The sequence below is a fragment of the Halichoeres trimaculatus genome, unplaced genomic scaffold (assembly GCF_033239565.1).
Source record: "Halichoeres trimaculatus isolate MK-OKI-2021-1 unplaced genomic scaffold, fHalTri1.1 fHalTri1_scaffold_4, whole genome shotgun sequence".
NCBI classification, from domain to species: domain Eukaryota; kingdom Metazoa; phylum Chordata; class Actinopteri; order Labriformes; family Labridae; genus Halichoeres; species Halichoeres trimaculatus.
In genome coordinates, this window is record NW_027437182.1 from 16,717,589 (window position 1) to 16,745,484 (window position 27,896).

General features: G+C 39.4%; 1 protein-coding gene across 2 annotated transcripts in view; it reads right to left on the minus strand.

Annotated features, from left to right (window-relative positions):
* Positions 1 to 27,896, minus strand: part of negr1 (neuronal growth regulator 1) — a 169,210-nt gene that overhangs the window by 101,168 nt on the left and 40,146 nt on the right. For both annotated transcript variants that reach the window (XM_074667973.1, XM_074667974.1), the window contains exon 2: positions 9,465 to 9,703. In XM_074667973.1, the coding sequence (XP_074524074.1) occupies positions 9,465 to 9,703 (239 nt within the window). The remainder of the gene's footprint in view (positions 1 to 9,464; positions 9,704 to 27,896) is intronic.

The window sequence follows — 27,896 nt, forward strand, 5'->3', positions numbered from 1 at the left end:
TTAGTTTCAATGAAACACGAAGGACTAAATATCAAACTGATTAAGCTACTCAACTTCGGGTTTAGGAGAGAAATTGTGTTTCCGATATGTTCACACGGTGCAATCTGTTTTTAATTGAAAACAGGGCAAGGTAGTGTCAGGTTGCAATTAAGCTTAAACTTTCTAATATTGATAAAGCTAATCGTCAAGAGGGAAACGAGAGAGAAATGTAATTAAGAAGGTGTTCGTTCTGACAGGACTGTGTTTTTTGGACTGCGGTCATGAGAAAATCAAATCTCTCTTAACACACACAGCAATTAATGAGAGTGAAAGAATGGGAGCATATTGAGAATAAACTGTGATTTGTGGGCCTGTTTAATGCCGTACTCTGTGATTATTCTCTATCTCTGCCCTGACATCAAAGAGAGGAGCGGCGACCTGGAGATTTACCCTTGCAATTGCACTTCTTGCTGAGAAACACTCTTCCCAGGCTGACTCACTCCATGGGCGTGGGTGAGGAGTTTTTCACTGTAGATCCGCTCTGATCCATATTAATGTCCAAAGAGTTTTCATAACACACAGGATTATGCCTCTCCTTCTATTTTTTTTAAATGTTAACCTTACATCCCACTGAGGGGGTCATGTAGAGTCTTAAATAAAAGCCCTTACAGCGTCAAATCTACAGCCTGCTGGTTATTTCTATAATACACAGCCCTGTGATAGTTCAGCAGTAGATTTAGGTTAGGAAAAGTTATCTTTTTATTCAAATCAATCACCAAGATAAGATTTCCCTGAGTGACTTTTATAGCTCGACACTTTATCCAAAAGCTTGAAACACATTGCCAAGCTCATGCGAGCAGTTACTGTAGGAGAAAAGTGTGCCTCTTTTCTCCTTCCTTGCTGAGGGAAGATATTCTTAGATGTGAGGTGCTGTGCATATTTAATACGTTATCACATCTAAAATCTTAATTAAGAGAGAGGGAGGGAGAAGAATGGCGTCTGAGGAAGAGGGGAGTCATGTGATGTGGAGAGGGGCCGACTGGGGCCTGATACTGATCTCTCATTCCTCTGCATCCTGCATCAGATAATGGTCAGGATAAGCTGTAAATAGGTCGGTGAATATGTGTTTGAGATGATGAAGAGGCGTACAGTAGAGAGGTAAAACATGGAGGAAGAAGCTGGATTGATATGGACCAGGAGTGGATAATGGATGTAGTTCAGAGGGTTGTTGGTGATGTCACTGATATCACAGTATTCAATAATCACTGCACAGCCACAAGGCAGAGCCCATTCAGTTTAATCTTGTTAAGTCGAGTATTTAAAGGAAGGGTTTAACTGCTCAGCAGGTGCCAAATGTACCTGACAGGAAAAACACAGACCCTTAGTAATTCCACAGACCCTGATGGCCCAGATGGTTATTGCTTTTGGCTGAGATTATGTGAGAGACCCACTGCAAGATCTGAGGTTGTGCTTTGGGAGAAACAGTCTTTTGGCTTGTGCTCTTTACTTCATTTGACTCTGAGCTGTGCAGAAGCTTGGTGCATCATCACTTTTTCACTTCTCACAGGCGATGTGTAATGGCAAAGAAAGCTTTTGAGGGAGAGGCACAGATGCAGACTTCTAATTTGCTAAGGTGACCCAAAGCCTCTGATGGGGACAAATGTCATGCAGAGATTAAATTAATCTGAGTTGAGTGAGCAGTCGCAGCCTCATCTAACCTGTCACACCAAATATAGCGACGTGTTATTCATGTGTTAAGAAGCGAGTTGTTAACTAGGATCTCCTGTTGCGTTCTGTTGTGACAAAGTGAGGAAAAGCCCAGAGAGTCGTGATCAGAAAAGAGAAGGGACTTTTATTCTTGACTTCAACAGCAAAAAAACGAGTCCCTGCTTCTCACTGGTATTATAGTGTTCAGGTTTTTGCTGATACAAAAAAGGACAATTAAAGGGACGAAAAGAATCAAAAATGAACTTCAGCAAGCACATTTTCCTCAGAACTTTCAGTGAGTGTCGAGCACTGATCAGGAACTCATGCATTTAAGAATTTATGAAGCAAAGTTCTGGGTATATTTCCATCTCTGCCATCAAAGGAAGAGATTACGTCTTCTCTTCAAAAACTTTCCCGCAACAGCTCTGTTCCTACATCTGAGCCTTTATTTAACTTCTGTGAAATACTGAGATGCTTGATAGGACTGTTATGCCATGACCAAATCCACAAAAGCCATGTCACATAAATACAAATTTCAGATAAGCATAATTGCTTGAAGGATCAGCTCGTCAAAGACGCCACCATGCACCTGGAATGGGTTGAGACCATTGCATATTTCCCTGCACATGCTGTAATCCCTTCTTGCTCCCGTTTTCTGTTTTCACTCGGCATGGTGCACCGTCGAGCAAAGCAATAGTGCCAAAAAGATCCAACGCCATGAAATCCCTTTACTTCAACTGTAACATTCGTGTCGCAGCATTAATAAATGTTGTATGCTTGGACTGAAAAGCCCAGATTAAAGTGTCTGGGCTTTTTTTTTTCCCAAAGAAGTCTTACTTTTCCTTTCAGCAGAGGAGAAAAAATAGCATGTTTCCAGAAGCCTCTGCAACATGACAGAGCTGCTCCCCTGCTACATCTCATCTGTAAAGAAATCCCTCTGTTCTCCGTGAGTGGGCTTCAGCATGTGTACACACAAGAGTCGCATGATGACAGGTAATCATTCATAAGGCAGGGAGTTTTGACAAGGATAATACAGTGTGAAGTTCTGGAGGTGTCATAACGACACACATGTGTTGCGGTTGTGCATAAATAAGGAGAGGACAAAGCGGCCGGCGATTAAATGAAGAAAATTTTTCTCTACCTCCGGCGCCCTGTTAGAGAAGATGCCGTTGGCATTTATCAGCTGGAGTGACTCATCTGTGTTTCAAAGTTCTCTGCCTGCAGCTCACACTCAGATCACAGCTCCGTCTCAACGGCTGGCGACCCATTTGCCTTCTGACTCAACAGTCACACATTAAGATGACACAATCATCACACAACCAAGATTACTTACAGATGATGAAGTCGCGAACAGTCAAAGAAGCACAGCACTTTTATGGATGAGTAATATTCTTTTTTATATACTTTTAAAAACATTTCAATCACTATTTCAGCCTTAGATGTACTGTCTGATAGTTCTCCTGGCTTCAGCACCCTGGGATGTGAAAGTGAAACAAAGCTGTAAGTATCCCAACAGGATTGAGGTCAAGCTGCACAATCTTTTTATCTGATGGTCACTGTGTCAGATTAGGAGACCACAGAGCCATTAAGTTGTGCCAAGACTTAACCAACAGGCTACACAGTGGTACCCACTTATCAACAAGACCGGCACGTTGACGATGGACTTGCTGAACGGCACCCAAGAAATGCTGACAGCAGATGCTCACTGGACCGCTGAAGTGTGTCTGCTATTTCCTCATCACTGCCCTTATTTCAGTCTGCTGTGGTAGTCACTTTGGACATTGCTGATGATTTCAACAAATTTTTCCTGTCTCACTGACTTCATAATTCCTTTCCTGCTTTACCATTTCTGCTCATGACTTTTGGATGTATACAGCCATGTTTTTCAAAGTGGGGGCCGCCAGGGGGCACCAGAAAATTGGAGGGAAGGGAAAAATAGGATCTAATTATTATTTAATTTAATTTTTATTTTTGTTTTGTTTATTAATTTATTCTAATACCCACAACATATAACACGTAAAGTGCCGTAATTCTCAAGTTTCCAATTCTATCAAACTGTGCTTTGTTTGACAGCTGCAACTTCAGCATGACAATGTCATGATCTGTGTCGACCTGGCGTTCTGCACCTGTTTTTAAGCTATCCAAAAATCTAAACTGAACCTTGAGGCGCTTTCACTGTCTAACTGCTGACTACATGTAAGAAATGAGTATCCCACCTTGGCTGACAGAGCCCTGCAATGCTATCTCCTTTTTGCAACTACCTACTCGTGTGAGTCTAGCTTTTGTTTGTTAATAATTCTCCTAGTCTAAATAAATGTAAAAAATATTCAAAAGTGAATAAAACTTTGAGACTATATTCTTAAATTTGACAATTTTATTTTGTTCTAATTATTTTTATATATATTCTGAGACAGTACCTGTTGGTTTCCAATGGCGGTCCCCTGCCAGAAGCTAATGCTGTTTGGGCGGGCCTTGGCAGAGTAAAGTTTGGGAACCCCTGGTATAGAGCACTCTGTTTTCAAGAAATCAAACATGCTACACTTTCAGTTGGGGGGCATCCCAGAGCTGGCCTTGATTGCTGTCCTTCACAGCACAATACATGGGATAAAACTAGAAAGCACTCAGAGTGCAGACCTCTGCTAAGCATATTGTGATTGCTACGCAACACTTTAGTCCTACTTTAATGTTATACTCCCAGCAGACTGTCTGCTGCAATTTGGTGTTAGTTGCAGGTTTACGGTAATTTGTTACCTGACAGTGTTGACAACTATGATGACCTAGTACATATTTCATATTCTGGATCCTAGTACCCAGAATATTGCCAGGATCTGGATCGTTTTTTTTCACCTGTTTGAAAGTATCATGATCTTGTCTTGTATTCTTTTGCAAAGCAATTCGATCATTTATTGTGGAGTTATATACACATATAGTGAATACGGCCCTATCTCACAATGATAAAGAATCCTTTAAAAAGAATCCTGGATCCAGATGGCGTTCTGGATCACCTCCAAATTGAATCACTTCTTCCTTGAGTACAGCGGTGTAGCTTTGCATTTAAACTGTATGTCTACAGAAGCTGCAGTTCACAAGGAAGTCCAAAGCAGCAGTTTCAAATCCAAACCAATGCCTTTTACCTCATGTCACCCTGCTCTCCGTTTCCAGTGCCCTACTCCATCCATTGTCTCATTCTTTGAATTAGACAATAAAACCCCCAAAACATCTCGTGTTGGGCATCTCTTGCTAAATCTGCCAATGTGTTCTGTATTTGAACTGCAGCACAATTTGTGTTTGTGTATCAAACTGTTGCCAAATCGTCACCACTAGGTCACATCCGTCAGGAATTCTGGGCATTGCAAAAACATATTATAGAGCTGACAGCTGGCACATTAGCTTCAGTTTGATTGTGGCCATATGGCCAGTGATGAGGAGCTGCTATGACCTGAAACACCCCTGGTCGGATTCCCATTACAGAATGTTCTTCAAAAAGCCAACATCTACTAAAACATGAAGGTCCTGTAGTGACCATTACTGCCTTCCAGGCAGCTGCCTGTCGTTCATCACAGGTATGTTTACAGGCAGGCTGCACCTGTAAAATGCAGCTGAAGCAGAGGCAAAGTGGCAGTTAGTTTAAGCCAAAGCAGCTCTGCTGGCTGTGTCATTAATTGTAACTCAGTCACTGCACAATTGAGTCTCTCTCAGGGCTGAACATCAGGAAAGACTTCCACTGTGTTAATGGAAGGACAATGGGCCGGTTTGGACAGCTGGAGTGCAATACATTACAGTGAACAAACACGTGGACATGGACAGAGTTTCATGGCCAGTACCATAAAATAATCTATTCAAGAAGGATTCAGGCACTGTCCCAGGACTTACATTTAGACTTATTATTTATAATATAATAATAAACATAATACATTAGGTGAAATGCACAGATTGGGCCTTTCCTCTGGGCTGCAACCTTTTCTTTCCTAAAACCAATGACTATGACTGTTGTTACCAGATAAAACCACAGCTCACTTTTTCCCTTATGTTCTCATTTACTAACCTTTCAAAATATGCCAACTTCTCCACAAAGAACTAAGAAATTACTTATCAAGAAAACTGTCTTTTTCAATAAAGCCAATCAAACCCTTAACACTTACCGTTTCTTCATGAAGATCTACACCTGACACACTCATGTTAAGGATTTGTTTCGGTTGGGTGGGTGGGTTTTCACAGACAGGCATTACCACTCACAAGGAGGAAATGAGGGCAGAAAAGAACGTAGTGTACAAAAGCAGGGTTGCTTGCTTGAGGGAACTTAAACAAGACATTAGGACATTGATGGACACATTGGCAGTGGCAGAGATTGCCCATCTGACCTTCACACTAACAGACAGTCACTTCAACTACAAAACAGTGCCGGTCTCTGACAAGCTGACAAGCACTGATAGAGAACTGCTTTTATATTCAAGGCATTGAGCTATGTGTTTTTTTCATCAAAAAGCAAAGCAGTTATTCAAGGATTTTAACCAAGGATTATTTCCACCGTTCAAAGGGGCTTCAGTCTGTGACCCTCTGATAATGGGACAGGATCATTAACTATTTCCAAGGTGAGTGAGTTGAGTTGCTCTCTTAATATAAGCCAAGTGCCTGCCAGTTTAATAGACAACCTCATAAACAACCACAATAATCAAAAGGCACTGAGGGCACACTGAAACCCACCGCAGCACCAGCCTCCACCCACTCAGTTTTATAAGTTCGCGGCAAGAAGATTGATGTTGACGTATGAAAGCCAGGAGCTTAGAGAATCTAGAATAACAAAATGAGCCGAGGGCAAGCTGCTTTCTGGCTTATTGCTTATGGTTTTAATGTTTTCTTAACAGTTATGAACACCATGCCTCTGCTGCTCAGACTCGTTCCCTTTTTTATAACAAACTAGTATTTTTGTGCCTGAGAAGGCTGAAAATAAGACATAAATAATTTCAATTATGGTGTCGACCAAACAAACAAACTGCAGGTATTATAACACCTCTCAAGAAAATTTTCATACACACACTCCATATGTCATATCGCCAACACCAGCTGGAGAGCTGTTTTCCACTCAAGCACTTCATCACAGCTCACACTTCTACGAGCAGTGTGTCTGACCTCTAACTCTTCTATTAATACTGTGGTGCCTGGGTGGAAGTGTGCATACTGCTACATTATGTTCCTTTGAAATCGATTGTAAACACAGCTTTACACAAAATAAGAGCAATTTGGTTTGTACTTTTTAATACGTCTGATATCTGCTCAGGATAGAAGAAAGGTGTTAGCTGTGGGAGGAGACTGCAAGCTTTCACACTTATTCAAACAGAATAATTAACTTCAAAACAGAAGGTAATAAAGAATGTTTACACAAGACAGGTTGTCTGATACTCACTTACCTCATTAATACTCCAACCTAAGCATATGTCTAGTGGACTATGCTGGAAATGTGGTTCTCAAAGTAGATATATCTTTTATTGGAATAATAAAGATGTGTAGAATTCTATATATAACCAAGCAAATAAAGAAAAAATAAAATTAATTTTCTGAATTTCTTTGTTGCCAAGACCTGCAAGGAGACTAAGGCAGAATAATGACGGAATCAGTAAAGACTCTTCCATTTTTAACTGGAGCATTCTAACAAACAAGACCTAAACCCAACTTTGATAGCATAATTTAGATCATTAGAGCTAATTCCTCAGAGATATATTCATTATTTATTTTTATCTTTTTAATTAATTTAGAATTTTTTTAATCAGAACCACAATTCACAACATTTATATTACAATTTCCAGGTTGGGTTGAGTGAACTAAGAGTGCTCAGTTATACTGACACATTGGCGTTCAGCAGCAAACTGTGCTCAATGATGGCTAACCTTGAATAACTGGGTGAGGAAATCAGCCAATTGCCAATCCAAACCTGATCCAGTATTAGGGATCCAGACATCCCTATTTAGGCCTGATCCACACGTATATGGATATTTTTTTGATCAGATATCTTTGTCCTGGTTTAAAAAAAAAAATCTCCATCCAAACCACAGAAATATCTCTGTCCGTACGAAGAGGCCAAACTGAAAACGATCGCCTCTGAAGCCTGCAATGCCATGCCTGGCCGATAAGTGGCAGGTTAGCAAAATGTGAAAACCATAGAAGAAGAACGTTATGAGCATGCGCAGTCAAACACAGTGACTTGTTGCTAGGCGCTTGATGTCATCGCGTCAACACCAGCTCCGTTTAACACCGGTACATGGATCCACTCAACCGGATATTTTTTTATTTCTTCACTTTTTTATCCTTTTTTAAAAATCTCCGTTTAAATCAAATCAAATGAAATCGCGATGTTCGTGTGGTTGAGAGGCCCAATTGGACAGAAAAATGTGCGTTTAGGAATATATCCATATACGTGTGGTTCAGGTCTTAAATTCACACTGAAAATTAGTTCGTTTCCCATCTGATTACATGGTCAGCTCCAAATGTTATGACTTTACTTTGTGTCGCTGTGACATTTTCCATCTTCTTTTTACAGAACATGGATACAATTCAACAAATTTTTTCCCACAGGTTGATTAAAACCCATCATTTCAAACCACTTTGCTCATGAATGTAACTACTCCTGATTGCTCTGCACTTCTTTGCTTGTTTACCTTCACTTTCACTATATTTATTTATTTATTTGTCTATTCTTTGTTGTTTGTTGTAAATGCATTTATTCTGTTACAAATGGGTTCTCAGTGTAATTGAAACTAAGTGAATGGCCTTAATGAGTCTTTGAGATTTAAACCGAGGTTAAATGAATAAAAACATCGAGAGAGAGAGCACATGGCATTAGGGAGACGGATTTTCAGTGTCGGTGTTTTTCTGTCACTAATCCACCGTCAAATGTTCCAGTCTACAAACTGAGCCACCACCCATTTAGCTGAACAGGTTAAAATGAGGATACTGCCTTCAATTTGCACTTTGTGGTCACAACAGGCGTCTTGATGCCCAGAGAAGCACAAATACACCTATTGACCTTGGCGGGAATGGAGATCCTCAAGATGACGCCCAATTAACACAGTCCCTCAAGGGCTCCATTGAAGTTTTATTATGTAAAAGGCTGACATTCAAACCTTTAAAAGCTGCTGATCAAAGAATGACTCAAACAGCATATCAATAAGTAGAGAAAGCCAGTAAAAAAAGTCCTAAGAATCAAGTTATATTTTGTTATCTGCTGAGACAAAACCCAGGGAGACTTGATTAAAGGTACACTACTTTGCCTCAAGCCTTCACACCAACAAGCTTCTACTTTGTGTTGCATAGCCTACAGGCACACAATGTACCCCACCACGTCAGTTTGCCTCCACAGAAGAAATGTCTCTGCTGAAAAGATACGGTTTTATTATGTTACACAAAGCACAGTGACTCAAGCTCTTGTTCTTGCAGCATGTGTAACAGAATGACAGACATTTTTTCATGAAGCACAGATGGTGCCTGATACAACGGTGACCATTAGGTGCGTGAACAACACAGGAATACTGTCGCTATGGAAATGATGTGGGCTAAATGGTACTTGTAATAAAAAGGAACAAACAAGATATGAGATTAAAAAAGGCAGAGGAGGACATACATCTGAAAGAAAAGAGCTCGGCAAGGATCTTTCAGAACACCTGACCCACTTAGAAGACAGCATGCCACACGAAGGTGCAGGCAGCTGAAATCCATCACACAAAGAAAAGGACACAAACATGTTTCAACTCCAGCAGTGAACAACAATAGCTGTACATACTCACCTTTTACAATGAGGTTGAGGAGCTTTGGCCGTGGATTGCGCTCACTCTGGATTGAACACGTGTACTGACCGTCATCGGTTACATCCACTTTCTGTATCTGAAGGCTGTACTCATGTTTGTCCCCAACACTGGACACAATGGACACACGTGGATCCACAGACCACTTGTCATTTCCTGCGAATATAATACTTGAGCGGTTCAGCCAGGCTCCTTTAGAGATCCCATCCAACAGGTAGCACCTGAAAAGACAGGAGATGCTATAGTTAGATCTCAATGGGGTCATGATAAGGTAGGATGAAACGAAGAAAAGTCTCAAAGACATTGGCATGTTGTGTTTTTTCTTAAAGACGAGTCGTTCCTTGTATTAGAGAACGTTTAAGCTGTTTTAGCAAGAGTTGGTTGGTTTTGAGGTCAAGTGTACAAACCATGCTGATATGGATTTTTTTTTTGTGCAAGACCAGAAAGCAAACAGACTGAAGTGTCACACTTTGGTCGTATTTTAAATGAGTGCTGCCCCAGGCTTTTTGAAAGTGAAATTGAACATTTCAACTCTTTTAAGACTTAATTTGGCAAACTCTTTTATGGCAAATGGTGTTAGGAATAGTTGGCCAGAGGACAGCTCTTATTTTATTGTTGGACCATCTAAGTGGGCAAAAGAAATTAGGTAAGATTGCCTTAATACCTTTATTTATTTAAATCAGACACATCCAGAGTCAGGCCCAGGGGCATCTCATTTTCTGTCAAGTGCACAAACAAAACCAAAGTACATCTTGTAACGTCTCACATAATTGCATCTGGACTGTGAATAGGCTACTTGTATAAAGCTCAAGCTCTGTATTCTGCAGAAAACCAAGACCTGTCACAGCTACTGTGTTTGAATGAATGTGAAAAGGTGCTTCATGAGTTCAAACTACACATAGGGGATATAAGACTAGAGCTGAAACGATTCCTCTAATGATTCGAGGTACTGGATTACAAAAATTACTCGAGTAATTTTCTCCGCCTCGAGGAATCGTTTAATTTTTAAAAAGATCAAAGAGTGGTATTTTAAATAGAGCTGAGGTCATATTAAGAGAGTTTTCAGACCCCTCAAGCTACCTCTTATACAAAATAGCAACAAATCTAGCTTCTTTTCTGGATTTTGGAGACTAATGGGTCATTCTACGAAACAGGTGCCATTTGGGTCCGCAACATTTGATGAGATGTCAAGGCACAAAAAATGTGTCAAAGTGTGTTTACAAATTTTGGAGCTACAAAAGCAAGTGCTCTTATTGACATGCTTTATCAGAAAATTCTATTTCTTAAAGAGAAAAATTTTCATTTAAAAAATAACTGCTCTTTAACTAAAAAAAAAAAACATTTTATCCGATTACTCGATTAATCGATGGGATTTTCAGTAGAATACTCAAATACTAAAATATTCGATAGCTGCAGCCCTATATAAGACTTATCAAAATTTAGGAAACTAGCAGCAAAATTGGAGCAGAAGAAATTTTGGGATCGAAAATACATGGTTTATACATCATTTGGCCAAAAAATGTTGTTTGCGGGTCAAAACAGTTCTGAAAACATAATGAAAAACAACCATGATGCAATTAAGATTCTGATCCTGCCATGAAGAAGAATCCTGACATATTTCCCCCATATCGCCCCCTAATGGAGAACAGTTTGCTTATATTAAAAAAACAATGTCAAACACAGATTATATGACACAACTTCACTACAACAACAAACCAACATAGTGAGCAGAGCCAGGCCGGGAGGAAACAGGTTGGAGCTAGGGCTGCAACGATTAGTCGACATAATCGACTACGTCAATGATAAAAATTCATTGACGCAAATTATAATAGTCGACACGTCATATTAGGGCTGGGCGATTATGGTAAAAATAAGAATCCCGATTATTTTAAATGATACTGAAATCACAATTAATATACACAATTATTCATTTATTCAAAAACTTCAGTACTGATTTAAACACAACCTTAAAGAACCAGCAAGTGGCACATACAGTATTATTGATACACGTAATGAGCAGTCTGTCCAATACTGCGTACAACAACTTCATTTCCCTGTTACCTACTTCATTCATTTTGAGATTTATTTATTTTTTTGTAAAGTACGTATATTTTTTTATGTCATCATGAATGAAATAAAGACAAACAAACAAACAAACATGACACAGGGCTGACCAATCAGAGGTGAGAATCTAACTCTGGGTAAATGCAGTGAAAATGCAACACAGGTTGAATTATAAAGGTCTGCACATTTTAAAGGCCAAATTAGGTTGAAACTCAAAATAATCGTGATTAATCGACTAATCCAAAAAAAAAAATGGATAGATTAGTCGACATTAAAAATAATCGTTAGTTGCAGCCCTAGTTGGAACCCAAACAGGACTGAAGGAGCCAGCGTGAGTTGATGTAAGCAGTCAAAACAAACAGAGCTGCACCTGGCTGGAGAAGCTTCTGTTGTATTCTGGTTGTAAAAACGTTCACCAGTTGGGTGAGAACTAAACTTGTTTAGGACATTGTTTTTATTACATGAAGCCTGACATGTATATTTCTCTTACCCCACTCTATAAGGAATTTAGTCATCATGTTTGACTTTGAAAATCTTAAAATGAGACATTTTTCTGCACTTGTCAGGTGAATCTGGCTTATATTAGGTCTAACCAGACATTTTTACCAAAAATAAGACATAAACACTTGCTAAGTTAATTCAGTTTTCACCGAGTAAACAGATGTCACAAGAAAGAAACTCAGCTGCACAGAAACTGCACACTGTGGAATTTGCTGAAAGCAATAGAAATCATTACAAAGCCAAACAGTTTACATATTTTCCCCTGGAAGAATCCCCCAAACAAGCATCTTATATGCTGACTTATATTGTGGGTTTTGTCATATTATACCCAAGCTGTTGATTAAAGCTGTAATCACTTCTATTAATATTATGATGATGATGAACACATCCTTAATGAACATCTAGAGATTTCTTTAAAATGCTTCAGGCTCATTTTTCAACAAAGTTTCCTGCATCAAATACTTGTCAGTGTGATGTTAAATCATTGTGATATCTTGTGGTAAAAAAATGTAGGAAGCAGACGGAGTCACTCATTACATACTTGCTGAGAAGACATTAGACCTGAGGTGCAAAGTAAACCGATGACGTTGAAAGACTCACTCAACTCGTGAGCATGAGATCAAAATTCAACATCCAGTCAAGGCAGAACAATTTTCTGATGGGCAGCTATCAGCTTAATCTGAATAGATGGTACTCTTTTCCTGTGTGACCATTACTGAGGCCAACACCATTCACTTCCAGAGCTAATTGTAATGGGTCAGTAAACTGTGCAGCATGATGAGGCCAGGATCACCGTTCTCATCTGGCAGTGATGTTACACATCACTTTAGCTCTGTTTGGACTTAGCACAATCACATCATATTCTGTGACAAACGCTGTAATAATGAGCAGGAAAAGAGGCAATCAAGTTTAGCTCTTTAGCTGTTCTCAGCTTGCCATGTAAAGCGCCAGCCCCAGTCGCAAAGCCACCGAGGAAATCAGTTTGGCTCCAACCTCAAAGCTCTTTACCCTCCATGCCAGGAAAGTGTCTGTCGGGAGTGTGGCTGGAGGACAATGGTCCAGTGCTGGCTGCTCTGCCCCAACAGAAGCCACGGCCCTGGAGGTATTGTGAAAAATAAGTGGCAAACAATGGAGAAAGGAGAGTAATAAAAGCAACAAAACAGAGAAGTCCAGGTCTTTTGGAGAGTCCGCACGGACCTGTCGGTTAGTTAGCCCATTGACCACCTGAGCCGCGGTGTTCCTTACCCTCCGGCTAGATTAACTGAAGGAGCCTCCAGGCAACTTTCACTTCCTTTTCTTCTCTCATTTTTGAGGACAAAATAAGAATGCACTGGATCTTAAATAATTCAAGAAAAACAGATTATTTATCCATCATTTTCAGACAATAAGATCCATGGGCTTCAAGTGCAAATTTAGCTCCCAGGGATTTGAAAGCACACCGCCATGAGCTGCAGTAAATCATATTAATAAGACATAAATAAAACCAAATTTGAAGGCATTTTCTCCCTGTGTGGAACAGCTTTCAAGTTTCATGAGGCTTACTGCCTGAATCACAAGTGACTAATAACTTAACACATATTTTGTGAGGCAGCCGAGAGAGCAAAGCACAATGCTCCTGTGTCCGGGCCACAACCAGTGATGTGATCAACTTGTCAACGACTTGCTTGGATTTCATCATAATTTCGCAGTAAAACAGAGTAGCCATAAAAAATGTTTTCTGCAGTGTAGCGGCTATTGATTATTCTGTTTTCTCACCCGAAATTGTCCTCTCAGAACTAAAAATCTACCCCATGTAGGCGTGAAAGGCAGCTGTAAAAAAAAAAAAAAAAAAGTACTTTTTTAAAAGAGATCAAAAGTCATTGTGAGCTTGAATGCATGCCTGGCCAAAGTGCCAGTTTGGCTGAAGGATCTCAGGATATATATATATATATATATATATATATATATATATAAAAAAACATATTTAGTGCAAATCAAATTTACAAAATATAAATACAAAATAAAGCTTATTGCCACTGTCAGGGCATTAAAGTGATACTCCGGGATGGAACAAGTTGGGTCCTATCACAAGGTTTAGGGCAGAAATTACCCCTACAGCAGTGTTTTTCAGCCGCAGAAGCCGAGAGCGCACGCACCAAACACCCCCTCCCTGCTCGTCTGCCGGTTTCCTCTGCACTCAGACGGGGCCATATTTTACTTGACCAAAACCACAAATAAACGGACTCCCACCGAAAAAGTCTAATATCGGTCTGCATTCACTCTTTATTTAGAGAATTTTCAGCGCGTTACTTTCACACAAAAACACCGCTACATAAGGCTCTAGTTCTCATCTTGTCTCTTCGTCCTGGCAGACTACCTGTGTTTGTTTATATCTGGCACTCGTGGACTGATACACTAAGCGGCGAGTGCCTCTAAGTTCCGTGGCGTTGCCCCTCTCCTCCATGCTTGTTTTGGTTACTCAACGTGTTTTTCCGCCAATTTCACTTCTGGTTCCTCCGCGGTCAGCAACAGACATTTACAAAATAAAAGCATGTGAACAACATGCACTAATGTGCGATTAAATATTCAACAGCGTTAATAGATTGACGGGTTAACGCGAAAATAACGTGTTAACTTGCCCAGCACTTATATATATATATATATATATATATATATATATATATATATTTATATATATATTAGGGTTGTCAAAAGTATCGATATTTAAAAAAGTATCGATACTAAAATGTTGTATCCGGATACAATACTCACTTTCAAAAGTATCGATACTACCCCCCCACCCCCGATGCCGAGCCGCTGCGTCCCTCTCTCTCTGCCTCCTCACACACACAGGAGAGCAGCCATTAGCCACAACGAGCGATTAAAGGCTGAGGTAACGTTAATGATTATAAACAGGGCTGCCAACTGTCACGCATTCACCGTGAGACTCACACATTTGGATGGTTTCACCCGCACTCATGCCACACCTCCGATTTCTCACGCTCAAGTCAGAGGCACAGGAGCACAGAGGACGCAGAGGTCGTGTTGTGTAAAATACCCACTAGAAACCCCCAAGAAATACCATATAACCACTATAAAACATAATTATAGGATGGTTGTGTAACTTAAACTTTCACTTTCCGTGTACGCGCGCTCCTCTTTGTGCCGGCGTGCGTAAAGGCGCAGATAGACACGCATCCCAGCAGACAGTGAGAGATCGTCAGTCACTGTGTGTGATTTTATATTTCAAACAGTGTCTTGATAGCTCATGAGCACATTTTAAATGAACACAGAGACTTAAAAAAGAGGAGTCAACCTTTTGATGAATCAAAATGCAGCATTGTTCATCAGTCCATCTGAGCTGCTGTTTTCACTCACTCACTGTTTTCTTAATGATAAATTCATCCTGAGGTTCCCTGGGTCACATATTGTTCATGATGTGAGCAATCTTTTAAGGATCAAGCTTCAAGTACAATCTACTACTGCAGTGGTTCTCAACCTGTGGCTGGAGGCCCATAATTGGGTCTCAGGGCTATTTTTAGTGGACAGTGCATAAATCAGGCAAAATTTTGTAAAAATGTCTTTATTTCATTTATTTTTTGCACTACCTCAGGCCTAAAACTTTCTTTTTACACAACTGTTTGTTGTGTGTGTGGTAATGTTAATTGTTACATGTTACAACAGAGGTTATATTTGTATTTTTTTGTTAATAAAAATGTTTCTTTTAAATATTAGGTTCTTTCTTTTTCATCCTTGTGGTATCGAAAATATCAAGTATCGAATATTTTCTTGAGTATCGGTATCGAGTTGAAAATTTTAGTATCGTGACAACCCTAATATATATATATATATATATATATATATATATATATATATATATATATATATATATATATATATATATATATATATATATATATATATATTATTTTTATTTTGGCAGTTTATTGTCAACCAAACTGCCAAGTCTACAGAATAAATTCTGTATGTCTGGGCATGTCACATTATAGATGCCATTATGAAGCACCTCTTCGTCAGGCACTGGTGCTAACTTTACTCCGTTAGCATCTGTTGGGCTTGTCAACCACAGTGGCGTAGTCTGTGAACTCCGTAGTGCTGCCTAAGATGGGGTTGCACACCAGTGGTTGTTTTGGCATGAAATGGTTTTGTACATTGGAGTGAAAGATTCAGTGGTGTGCAAGCTTTCGTGCAGGCTATCATTAACAAAGTTCAAGCCTCTTTCTCCTGTGCCTGGACATTGTCTTTTTTACCGTAAGGAAGCCACAATAAATTTCAAAATCAAAATTCGAACTGCTTACTTAAAAAAAAAAAAAAAAAAAACTTGTACTTATACTCTTAATACTCAAGTAGATTTTATATCAAGACATTTCTTTTGATACTTAAGTACAATAAAAATCAGGTACTGCAAGACTTTTACTCAAGTAATATTCTAAAAGGTGGTGTAACTTCTACTAGGGATGCACGATATTGGATTTTTGCCGATATCCGATATGCCGATATATCTAAACCTCTTTTGGCCGATACCGATAATCACAAGTTTGTTTGTTTTTTTCACTGTAAAGAAAGCTAAGTCTATCCTGTACTGGAATTTATATGTTACTCTTAATGTGACGGTCTTATTTGTTTAAGAAACACACATAAAACAAGACTAAAAACATTTGATTTTACCATAAATAAGAAATGTATTATTTTTTCAAACTCAAGACATTCAGTATTGAAATACAGAAAAATAATTTCTTTAGATCACATGAACTTTAAATGTACAATGCATTTTTAAACATAACCAAGTTGCATTTGATTATTTTAGAGCTACTGTAACAACCTGGTGACAGACACAGAGCTCTGCAGTGCAAATAAATGAAGTGCTACATTTTATTTAAGGAGCTTATTTTTCAGATGGAAAATAATAATCTTAACTGAATAGCACCTTATCGGCTGTGCATATTGGCAGAAATTTTCATATCTGCAGATACCGATAAACGTGTTTAAGCTTTTATCAGCAAATACCAATATTGTGCCGATAATATGGTGCATCCCTAACTTCTACCAAAGTAGTTTTCTGATAAAACACCTATACTTTTACTCAAGTACTGCTTTCATGCACTTTATACAAGACTGCCATGAAGTCATGCACAGATGAGGTATCTGTGTATCTCCTCACAAAGCCATGAGCCAAAGCAAGCCCAGTTTACATTTACACTCAGGTGTTACTTCCTCCTTTCCTCTCCTCCCTGCTGCTCCGAACAGAAACTACACAGAAACTCATCAGAATTCTGGCATGAGTTGGACAACCAAGTGCAACAGATTCAGGCTGCTGTAAGGCCAAGTAATTTTGGCAGCCTGTGATACCAGTTTGATGGAGCACAGACTGTTTTAGAAAAAAAAATCCCTCAAGGATGTTGAGATTTTTAAAAGCACAGTCTACTTTAAATAATTTCTCACTTTGCTTATTTGTAATACTTGTCAGTGTCATCACAATGTTAACTTTACTTCACTGTTTACTGCTTCTACTGTCGAATGTAAGGCAGAACAGATCCTGCTTAATGCCAGTGAGAAGAAGGATTAAATTTATTATAATCCTTTGTTTTCTTTTTTTTTTCAAGTCATCAGCTTCATGAGATTTGCCTCGTCTTAGATTTTTAAATTCCATTTCTTAAGAGGGGGAAATTATTTAAGCTTATTTTTAAATCCATGCTTTGACATTTCTGTCTTAATAAATGTAAGACTGAAAACACAGTATCATTGAAAGCAATATGTTCCATCATCAACTAGAGGAATGGCACACTATCAGCAAGAATTTTCCTCCGCCACGCGTCTCTTGTTCATCACCAGACCGAAAATAACGCCTATGGTGGGTTTACTTTCATCAAACCCCTTGTCTAAAACCACCAAAAGCCCGCCAGGAAGCAGACTTCCCATGGCTTGTACAAAAAACAGCTAATTATTCAACAGACCTCAGAGCATCCACTTTGAAGCAGGTCTGCACTAATTGATGCTTTTATTTATCCCCTCTTCTGACGGATGACTGCAGAAAAAGCAGGCTCACTGCAAGCTGCTTGTTTGTTTTTTGGCTCACGTATAACAGAGTTGAATTCAAACCTTGGTGACGATGCACAATGTGCAAAAAAAAGAAGTGATAAGCTAGTGTTTGAGAATTTCACATGAATGGAGAACGATGACAAACCATTAATTAGACTATGGCAGCTGGTAAGAGTAGACGATCGTAATCCGTTTAGCCAAACTCATTGAAGCTCTTTGATGAGATGCCATAATTAACACCGGGGCGTCAGTCTGACACAGATACTTATTTGCTTTATAAAATTGTATTCTTGGGGCCCTGAACTGTAAACATTGTTCCTGGCACAGACTCCACGGATCTCGTCTAGCAAACATATTTCAATGTTTCACAGTCTAGCTGTTCCTGGCAGTTTTTTCTCTAAACTTGGCAGAAAGAAATAAATACACTTCTGGATGTGTCCCTGTATAGTGTCAGATTTGTTATGTAAGAGTTATATAATAAACACACAAGGGGTTTAAACTTTAAGCCACACAGACCCCACATAAGACCCACTGTTCTTAATATCACATTAAAAAGGAAATATCACATAAGCTTTTTGACTCTACTTTTTATCTCTCTTGGATACGGCTGATAAAATGTAGCCTCAAAGTTTGATTTCTTTTGATTTTCAAAGATTATTTTTTTCCCACCACCACCACTGCCTTTATCATGATCAAAAAAAACTGCCACCACACTTCATTCAGGTTAAAGCATGTAACAGCCTTAGAGAGTTGTTTCGGTGAACTTCCTAACAAGCTGTTGTCTTTTTATGGATCCAGCAGTCATTGTGCAATAACAGAGATCTGAAAGGAAAAGGACTAAAAGAGCACAGCCATCAAATGCAGCAATTAAGTCACAAGACGAAAACCTGAACGGTGGACAGCATTAGCTTTCTATTTAAACTGCTTTAGCGTGGTGACTCTTGCTGTTTCCTCTGCAAACAGCTTTGCTACTCATCTCCGCTCAGCTCGTCCTTTCATTTTGTGTCTGAAATGTATTGTGCAATTGCGCTCTCTGATCTGCTCCGTACCATTGGAGGTCTTAGCTGATACTCTCCCTGCCTTGGCTTTTTTATGGATGCACATGAAAGAGAGAGTAGGTGTGCTCTACCCACCTCAGCCATTCCTCATAGACACACAGAAGGACAGGGAACTCTCAGAACACAGCTATGTAGGGCTGCAGCTATCGAATATTTTAGTATTTTATTATTCTACAGAAAATCCCATCGATTAATCGAGTAATCGGATAAAATACATTTTTGTTTAGTTAAAGAGCAGTTATTTGTTAAATGATTTTTTTTTCTCTTTAAGGTATAGAATTTTATGATTCAGCATGTCAATAAGAGCACTTGCTTTGGTAGCTCCAAAATTTGTAAACACACTTTGACACATTTTTTGTGCCTTGTACATCTCATCAAATGTTGCGGACCCAAATGGCACCTGTTTCGTAGAATGACCCATTAGTCTCCAAAATCCAGAAAAGAAGCTAGATTTGTAGCTAGTTGCTATTTTGTATAAGAGGTAGCTTGAGGGGTCTGAAAACTCTCTTAATATGACCTCAGCTCTATTTGAAATACCACTCTTTGATCCTTTTTAAAATTGAATGATTTGAAATTGAATGAAATTACTCGAGTATTTTTTTGTAATCGAGTACCTCGAATCATTACAGGAATCGTTTCAGCTCTACAGCTAGACACCAAATTTAAGTCAATGCATAGAAATACTCAATTCTTTTTGACAAGTGTGCTCCTCAATGAAATGGTCCACAGAAATGTAATGGTCCACAGTGTCAGGTCTCAGGGACAATAAACCAATTTTACCTTTCTACTTGAACACTCTAACGCAAAATATATTTGACATTGCTGATATTAAACACAGCTTTAACTTTGGCTTGCCTCCAATCAACAGTTTTATTTCTTTTTAAGCAACAGTAAATTGACAAAGCAGGTGTGCCCCACGTTGCACTGATTATAGGATCAAGTTCCAGTTCTGGCATAACTTGAAGCATGTCATTTACCCCTCTCTCCCTGTCTCTCCTTGTGCATTTTGTGTCTCTCAAGCTGTTCTATTAAATCAAGGCAAATAAATAAATAAATAAATAATAATAATAATAATAATAATAAAAATTAAAAAAAGAAAGAAAGAAAAGAAAAGCACTTTTTTTTGCATTTTAAAATTTGAGCATTTGCAAAAACAACAACACGTATTATTTGGGGTATGATTGTTTTTTATAAAGTAGGTTATTTCACTACTATTAATGCCCCAGAGCAATTGTTGTTCATCGGTATTAAACCATACATTTAAATCACAACCAATGTACTCTTAGCTAAAACTTAACACATATTAGGGTTAGACACAGAGAGAGTAACAGAGTCTGTAGATAAACCACAATTACAGATTGGATTGCAAATTGTGGCTAAGTTAGCAGAGCTAGCACCACTTGGCTCTGCAGGTTACATGTTGTTTAGTTGAGTCATTGTACCCCCATATAACCACACAGCCTATGTATCAGTACAACTTCATCTCCAAAATGCCATCTGTTAGCTCTGTTTGTTTACATCCAGGTAGTAAATCAGTGCAGTATTGTGAGAACAGTGCCTGGTGTTACAGATTAGACACAACACATGATTTATAATTTCTTAGCCTAGCTATACATATTCCTGATAAAGATACAGTCAGGTGATGTTCAAGCTAGCTAGCAGCAACACCCAGATGAATTAAACACAACTGCAATAAAGGTTAAAGAAAAGCAGAAAGTGTAAGTTTATCTTCAACACACAGTGGTGGGATGGATCCATAATTGGTGGCATATGACAGAACTTTTTTTTGTTTTCATGTTATAAAAAGAACAGTATATGTTCAAGTGTATTCAAGTTGCTCTCTAAAATACAACTCAGAGTGCGGTAGGCTGTTCTTTAGTTTGGGAGACAGAAATTGCTTTTTTTTCTTTCTTTTTTTTTCTAATTGAAAGGAGGTAACAAATGGCCGAGAAAAACTCAAGTCCCAGTCCCCCTCTATGATCATCCAATAAAACAACACTTGACCATCCATTAAATAAAGAAAACCTATCCCTGTGTTAATTTTGTCCTGCAGCATGTTGAATGACACTTTATAACTGAAGCATAAATTAAGATCCAGCCTCTGAGCAGACCACCTGGAATATTTAACTTTGTATTGAACTGAGCCAGAAAATTGCAGCCGAGTATCATTGTAGTGGAACATCTGCTTAAAGACAAAGCTTTTGTGTTTCTGTTAATAGCTGCACCCACTTAACAGGCTTGACTGAAATAAGTGTTTTGAAGAGTATAATGAGAGTGTGTGATACGGCCATAAAAATGTATGAGGAGAAGCCTTTAATCGCGAAGGCAGGGGCAGATGTTTCATTCCATTTTAGCTGTTTTCACACACAAAGAAAGAGATGCTGGGATCACTGCACGCTCCACAACCTCCACAACGACTCAGTGCCCTCAGCAGAGCTCAACTGTCCAATGAATCCTCAAATGAGAAAATGCATTTCACACTGACTGACTGGAGGTTGAAGCACTGGTGAATGGAGGCTGGGTGGGATCCGAGTGTGAAAATCTGAGCCCTTTCTGCTGTCATGTTTTTTTTTTTCTTTTAGAAAGGCTTAAATCCTTTGCTTTATTTGTAAAAGACAGAGCAACAAGACTGATGAAACCAAGGAAGTTGTTAGAGGTCTAAAACAGAAAAAAAAAACAAAAAAAAAAACATGAAAAGTATTGCTCCTGTGGCGACATGGCATTAATTGCTGCCACAAGGAGGCGCTATCACTGAGATGAAAAGTCATTACATCACTATGTTCAGAACTCGCACTCCTGTTATCCACAGTGCATTTGATCTGATTGGAGCATGAATAGCTGAGATAAATACCACTCCCTGTTTTATGGTGAAATGCCAAACTTTGAGAGCTTGCCACCTTCATGTCCTTAAACTTATGAAAAGATGCTCAAGTACAGGCTCAAGAACTAATTTAAGTGGATTCCCCTTTAAGGAAAAACTCAAAAAACACAGAAAATGTTCCCGAAAAGGCTATGACTCATATTTAGCAACAACTGATAAACTTTGCACCAAGCATAAATATTTATGACATTGTGTACATCTTGGCCCTTAAAATGGATCATTAACAGAAAATAACTGTCACCCCAAGATTACAATAGGCTGTCATTAAAAACAACATGACCAACTGCTTTTCAATGAACTGATAAATGATTTTATCACAGTGTGCTTCAGTACAAGGTGAAATATTTTAAGTGCTTGTTTTTTCAAAACACTTCAAAAAGCATCAAAGAAAAGAAAATAACTCGGGTTTTGACAGTTTTGAAGCTCATTAGGTCCTTTTTGTTTGCTCATTTTTCTAAAGAAGATAACGGGTCTTAATCTGAAAAAAACTGAAGATCAACTCCCGTCAAACTGATACAATAAGCTACTTCCTGCACTTGTTCTGATGTAGTTCCATGGAAAATGATTGATGATGTTATTCAAAGTGATTGATGTTAATTTGAAAAAAAGTGCAAAATAACTTCTTCACAATAACTGTTGACCTAAACATCAGACAGTAAAAGTTACACTGCACTGTGAAGAATTTTAGTGCCCAGTTTGAATATATAGTGACATGTGGAAAGAGATCAACAAACAGGAGGTAGGTTTATTCAATACAGAGCACAAAATAAAGCTTAAATGTAAATCTAAACTTTAATAATGAATAACTGCTTGGATACTGCTAAGTTTCATGAAATAATGTGAAGGATGTCTTGACCTGTGAGGCTTTATCCTGTTAAAAAGTTTCATCATTTAAAAAATGAAGCCATCTAAGGGCCAAAATAAGACAGGTATGCTGAAATGTGGAGTCTTTGACTTATTGGGCTCTAATTTCATGGCGCAGCGCAGCACAGTGCCAATTTGCCAATTTGGTAGACCGTCTGCGCAGAGATGGGTGTGACTGCGCGCCAGGGGGAGTTGACAGCACCAGGGGGAGGTGTCAGCAGATTCATGTTGGAGCAGTGACAATTTCGTGCCAAAAAAGTGCGCTGAAAGCTCGCCAGCTCCAACCTGGTCTATCCTCGGCGCAAAGCGGAGCGCACCATCCGCAGCTGTAATTTTGTGACAGGCGCACATGTGCGCACATGTCAACAAAGCCTCAGAGGCAGGTTTCCAGAGTGTCAGGCTCATTTTAATGCAATAAACAATCACAGCAATCACTATTTAATATAACCATCTGAACCAGCATATGCATTTATATCTATATTAATTTTCCCATCACATCTGATGTCAGATTAAAGCCGTTTGCCATAATGGAAAGTTAACCTGACGGCAGCTGGAAGTTTGATGCACATCTTACCATTAAACAATAAACAGCCTTAACATCTGATACTGAGTATATATCTGGCTTCTCTCATTTCATTTAATTCAAAGAAAAGAGGGAGAGAGAAGACAAAGAAAAAAGAGACAAAATAAATGTTTGTCACTCAGGATTAACTCGTGATTTCCCATATTGCTCTGTTTTAGTCTTTATTTTTAACTCCGCTACCAGCACTGTTTCCACGGTGCTGGGGATCAGTCAGACCAATCAGACGCTGCGCCTCAGCCGCAGGGCATTTAAAGGCGAGGCGAGGTGCTTATTTGATTGGTGAAGACAGCGCTCGCTGTGTTAAACCCACTCACGGCTTTTCTCCTCCCTCTCTGCCATTTGCGCGGAGGGAGGCATGGAAGCGCACCCCTGCCCCTCGCTGCGCCTTCAGTGCGCCTCTCTTGGCACTGCAGGAAACTTGCAAAGTGCGCCAGTCACACCCTGTCCGCACGGCGAAGGCCGGCGCAGGGCAGGTGCGCCTGCGCTTGGTCTACGAAATTAGAGCCCATTAAGTTTACCAAAGAAGTGTTGTGTTACAAAACAAGACTATCTTCTGTGTTTGGCATGTCAAATATCACATTCATAATGAATATCAGGCTGCTATTAATAACTACATACAGCTCACAGTCTATTCTCATCAGATAGGTCTTGTGTTACTCAGTACTGTTTTTTTTCATATCTGATACATTAGGTTCTGGAGTTCATTAATCTGGAGCAATTGCATCCTTTACTTTATACTTCAAAAAAAATATGTGTCACATGTTTTATTCATAGAATGTTTGAGGAAGCACACCACAACAATTCATTAACATCAAAAACATTATTTTCACCATCATCATAGCACAGTCTTAGGATCCTGTGTGTCCAAGTTAAGATCCGTGGCTGATTTAGAGAGGAATGATCACCACTCTCTCTGATTAATGTGCACAGCTCTTTGCTCTTTGCAGATTCCAACAGATATAAGCCAAAACAGTGAGTGCATGGCATCAGTCCAAGCACCAAACACCTACAACTGTGATTCAGATAGAGACCAAATTAGATTTTAAACAAAGAGCAAGTAAACATCTTTTGTAACATCCTTGTCCTTAACTGCGGATCATCAAGTGTTCAGTTGTAATTCTCACATAAACAAACCCAAACATGTCTTCTCAGAGGAGGCTGGGTTATTGAGGGGTGAGGTGTCTGGTTGTTGCACAGAATGAGGGAGAAAGAGGACATACTGTAGTGCTGTGCAACCAAGGTACGGAGCAGCAGGCTCTTAATCCCTAAAATAATCCTGTCGACTGTGGCCAGTGGGACACATCTGAAGCCTGCCAGCTTTAATCCACACAGACCCAACGCTGAAACCAACACCTAACATCACAGACGCAGAGGACGGCATAAAAAGTGTCACACAGCCATTAAAAGACTACTAAATCTGTGTTCATGTGGAGGGAATTAGTGCTCACTGAGTCCTTTATCTTTTATTACATAACTGTGTTGAATACTTGATTCTAATTGGTCAAGTACAGCTGCCTGAGGTCCATTGTTCCTGTATAGCAGCACATGCTTTAAAAAAGTAGCATTGCTTGAGATGCAGCTCTAGAGGGATAACTCGAATAAAGAAGCATGTCCAGTTAAGGTGGGTATATTTTGTTTGAGTCGTGGTTGCCTTGTGTAGCAACCTGTTTTGAAAAGCTGGAGAAGGTTTTAACAAAGGAGGAGGGTAAAATGAGACCTCCTGCTTGCCCTGTCTGGGTTCTATTCTACCATAAAAGTCTGCTCAGAGTTTTTAACCCTGACACTGTCATTTTTGCGTGAACTAACGCTGGTAAGGAACCTCTGACTGAGGGACTCCTCACCACGTCTAAAATCAATGCTCCCACTTTGTTGTTGCCACAGCAGTTATTGCAGCCAACCCTGTCAGCCTCACCTTGTCCCCTCCAGCTTTGGGTCTCCTTAAGGTGCACCTGCACTCCTACCCGCCAGTGCATACAAATGAAGTGACCCCTGTGTGAATGGCTTTGGTTGAATGCTTTTGTCTTGTTTCACATGCGTGGAAGCAGCTGAAGCAAAGTTGTCCTCAATATGAAACCTGGAAAAAGTAATTTCTCCTGCATGAACAATAGTGAAAGGTTATGTTTGTGCTGCTCTTTCTTTCCCCTCGTATCTGCCCTACACAAGGGCGAGAATTTACATTTGTTCATTTCAATTTGAGCATAAGTCAACAGCTCTCCTTCCACTCAAACTAATTCATGTACAGAAAATCGTTCAAAGCTCTACAAGAGTAATCTGCGGATTAATTTGCGTTATTGATCCTTTTTTTCAAGAATTGACATTGACTGAGCAAGTTCAAGTTTGAGTGCATAAAAACGTGGATTGGGTATAGAAATTAGTGCTTGAATAAAAGTTAAAAGCTGGAGTTCTGAGAGAATAAAGAGTATCTTTTTTGTTGGAAAATAATGGGCAAGTATTTTTCCACCCTGGACAATTCCCCCCTTATAAATATGTGAATGAGCTGTGCATAATACATTCACATCAAAACTGAGGCTCGGATTCTGTTAAATGTCACATTCAAAACCCAGTGAGGCGAAGAAAGATCAAACATTTAGCAGTCCACTGCGCCATTATCTGTTTAACAAACAGTGTATTGTCTGAAAATCCATTTCCTAAGGCAAATTCTGCAGTTATCCAATAGAACTGTCAGAAAGCACTTCACTGGACCACAGACTCTGTATCACTGAGTTATAACCCCCATCAGAAGATAACCATATAGTGGTTATCATAACTACATGAAGAGAACTTTTTGTAGGTATTTTTCTCACATTCAGCTCTTTTAAAAATGAACAAAGGCCAGGAGCTCATAGCTCGAGCTGATCTGCTGGTAAACAGTTCTCATTTGAACTTCCAACAGCAATGAGTCACAGTGATAAACACTCAGAAGATGAATGAGTCTGCATTTCTTCCATGGAACTAAAGCATGCTGCAGGCCAGAGGCACATTTTAAATCACTGTGGTTATTATTTTAGTTCGCTCCGGGCCTCCTGCGGTGCAAAGAATGCACAATTTTGTTTCCTGCAAGCGTTTACATTTTTTGTTAATTTCACAAAAGTGCTTTGGAATGTTTGAGAAGTAATATGAGCTACAGCAAGTGTGCTCTGAAGGCAGAGTGAGCTGTGTGATTTGAGCCAGTGCACTCAATATGTAAGCAGAGAAAGGAGTATTGATGGCCTTCAACTGTGTCTTTTTAGATCATTTTTCTAGCAATTATCAGACTTCTATCAAAGAGAAGATACCTCACCGAGTGAAATTCAAGGAGGACCGTGTTTGAAAACAGAAGAGGAAACAAGCCTTTAACCCTGCTACCAACAGGAATTTAACCTTGTGTTTTTATTTTATCAGAGCTCTCCTAGTGGGTAGATCTATGGGTATAACCTGTATGTATCATCAATGTAAGAGAGGGTACTCAAATAGGGAATGAAACAGCGTGATGCTCTGTCCCCTTAGGTGTCTGCCAGGCGAGTGAAATTAGTTGTGGATGCCAAGACCACCAACAATGCGTCTCCCAAATCAATTTAGCCTGTGCTTCCACACTGCACAGTGCCACCTCCCTGTGGTTCCAGCGTGACAAGAGACTGACAATTTAGAAAATATTGTCCAGAAAAGTTATAAAGAATGTCAGACAAAGAGTAAGAGGCTCCTCTGGGTCGTTCTTGAAACTCAAATGCTGTCCCCCAAAAACAAAGGCCGGCATTCACAGCAGTGAGATCTAACAATTTCCTACTGATGCACCAATTGTGACTTGTTAATAGCTGACTGGTATTTGACATTCAGCATGAATACATGTCTGTGTAATTCCTCCCCTATGGAAAAGAGGGGTGGGGGGGGGGGTTATGTGCAATAGCCTGGGAGGACTGTGTAGTGTGAATAAAGCTTGAGAAATAAAAGTGAGCCTTGAAGTGGGCGGCTGACAAAACCTTAGACAAGCACATGTGGAGTTTAGGGTGCTGTTATATTGCCCTAGAAGCCTATTAATTATCCCTCATTTAATTTCAAATATGGTACAATAAGAGGAGTGAAAACAGAACGCTAAATGACTTCCAACAGGGTCTGTCTCCTCTGTGACTGGGGCCATTCACATGGGACTTAAACTTGTGATTACCTCTACTATCAATTACGCTGTTGGTAATGATTATGATCCAAATCAACAATGGATGAGAGATGGATTTTATCATTTGGTCATTTACACTGCTGCACTCTTATAGGGGAGTTGGGAATCACCTGGGAATGCATTCCTTGGAAGCACATAGACTTAATCATCCCTGTTTTATCCAACTCAGCAAGAGTGAGTTTACAAATAGCTAACTAAAAATCCCCAAGATGGAAGCTCAAAATCTCAAAGTTGAAATGATGGAATGTTAAATCCATCCATCGAGGCCTGTCAC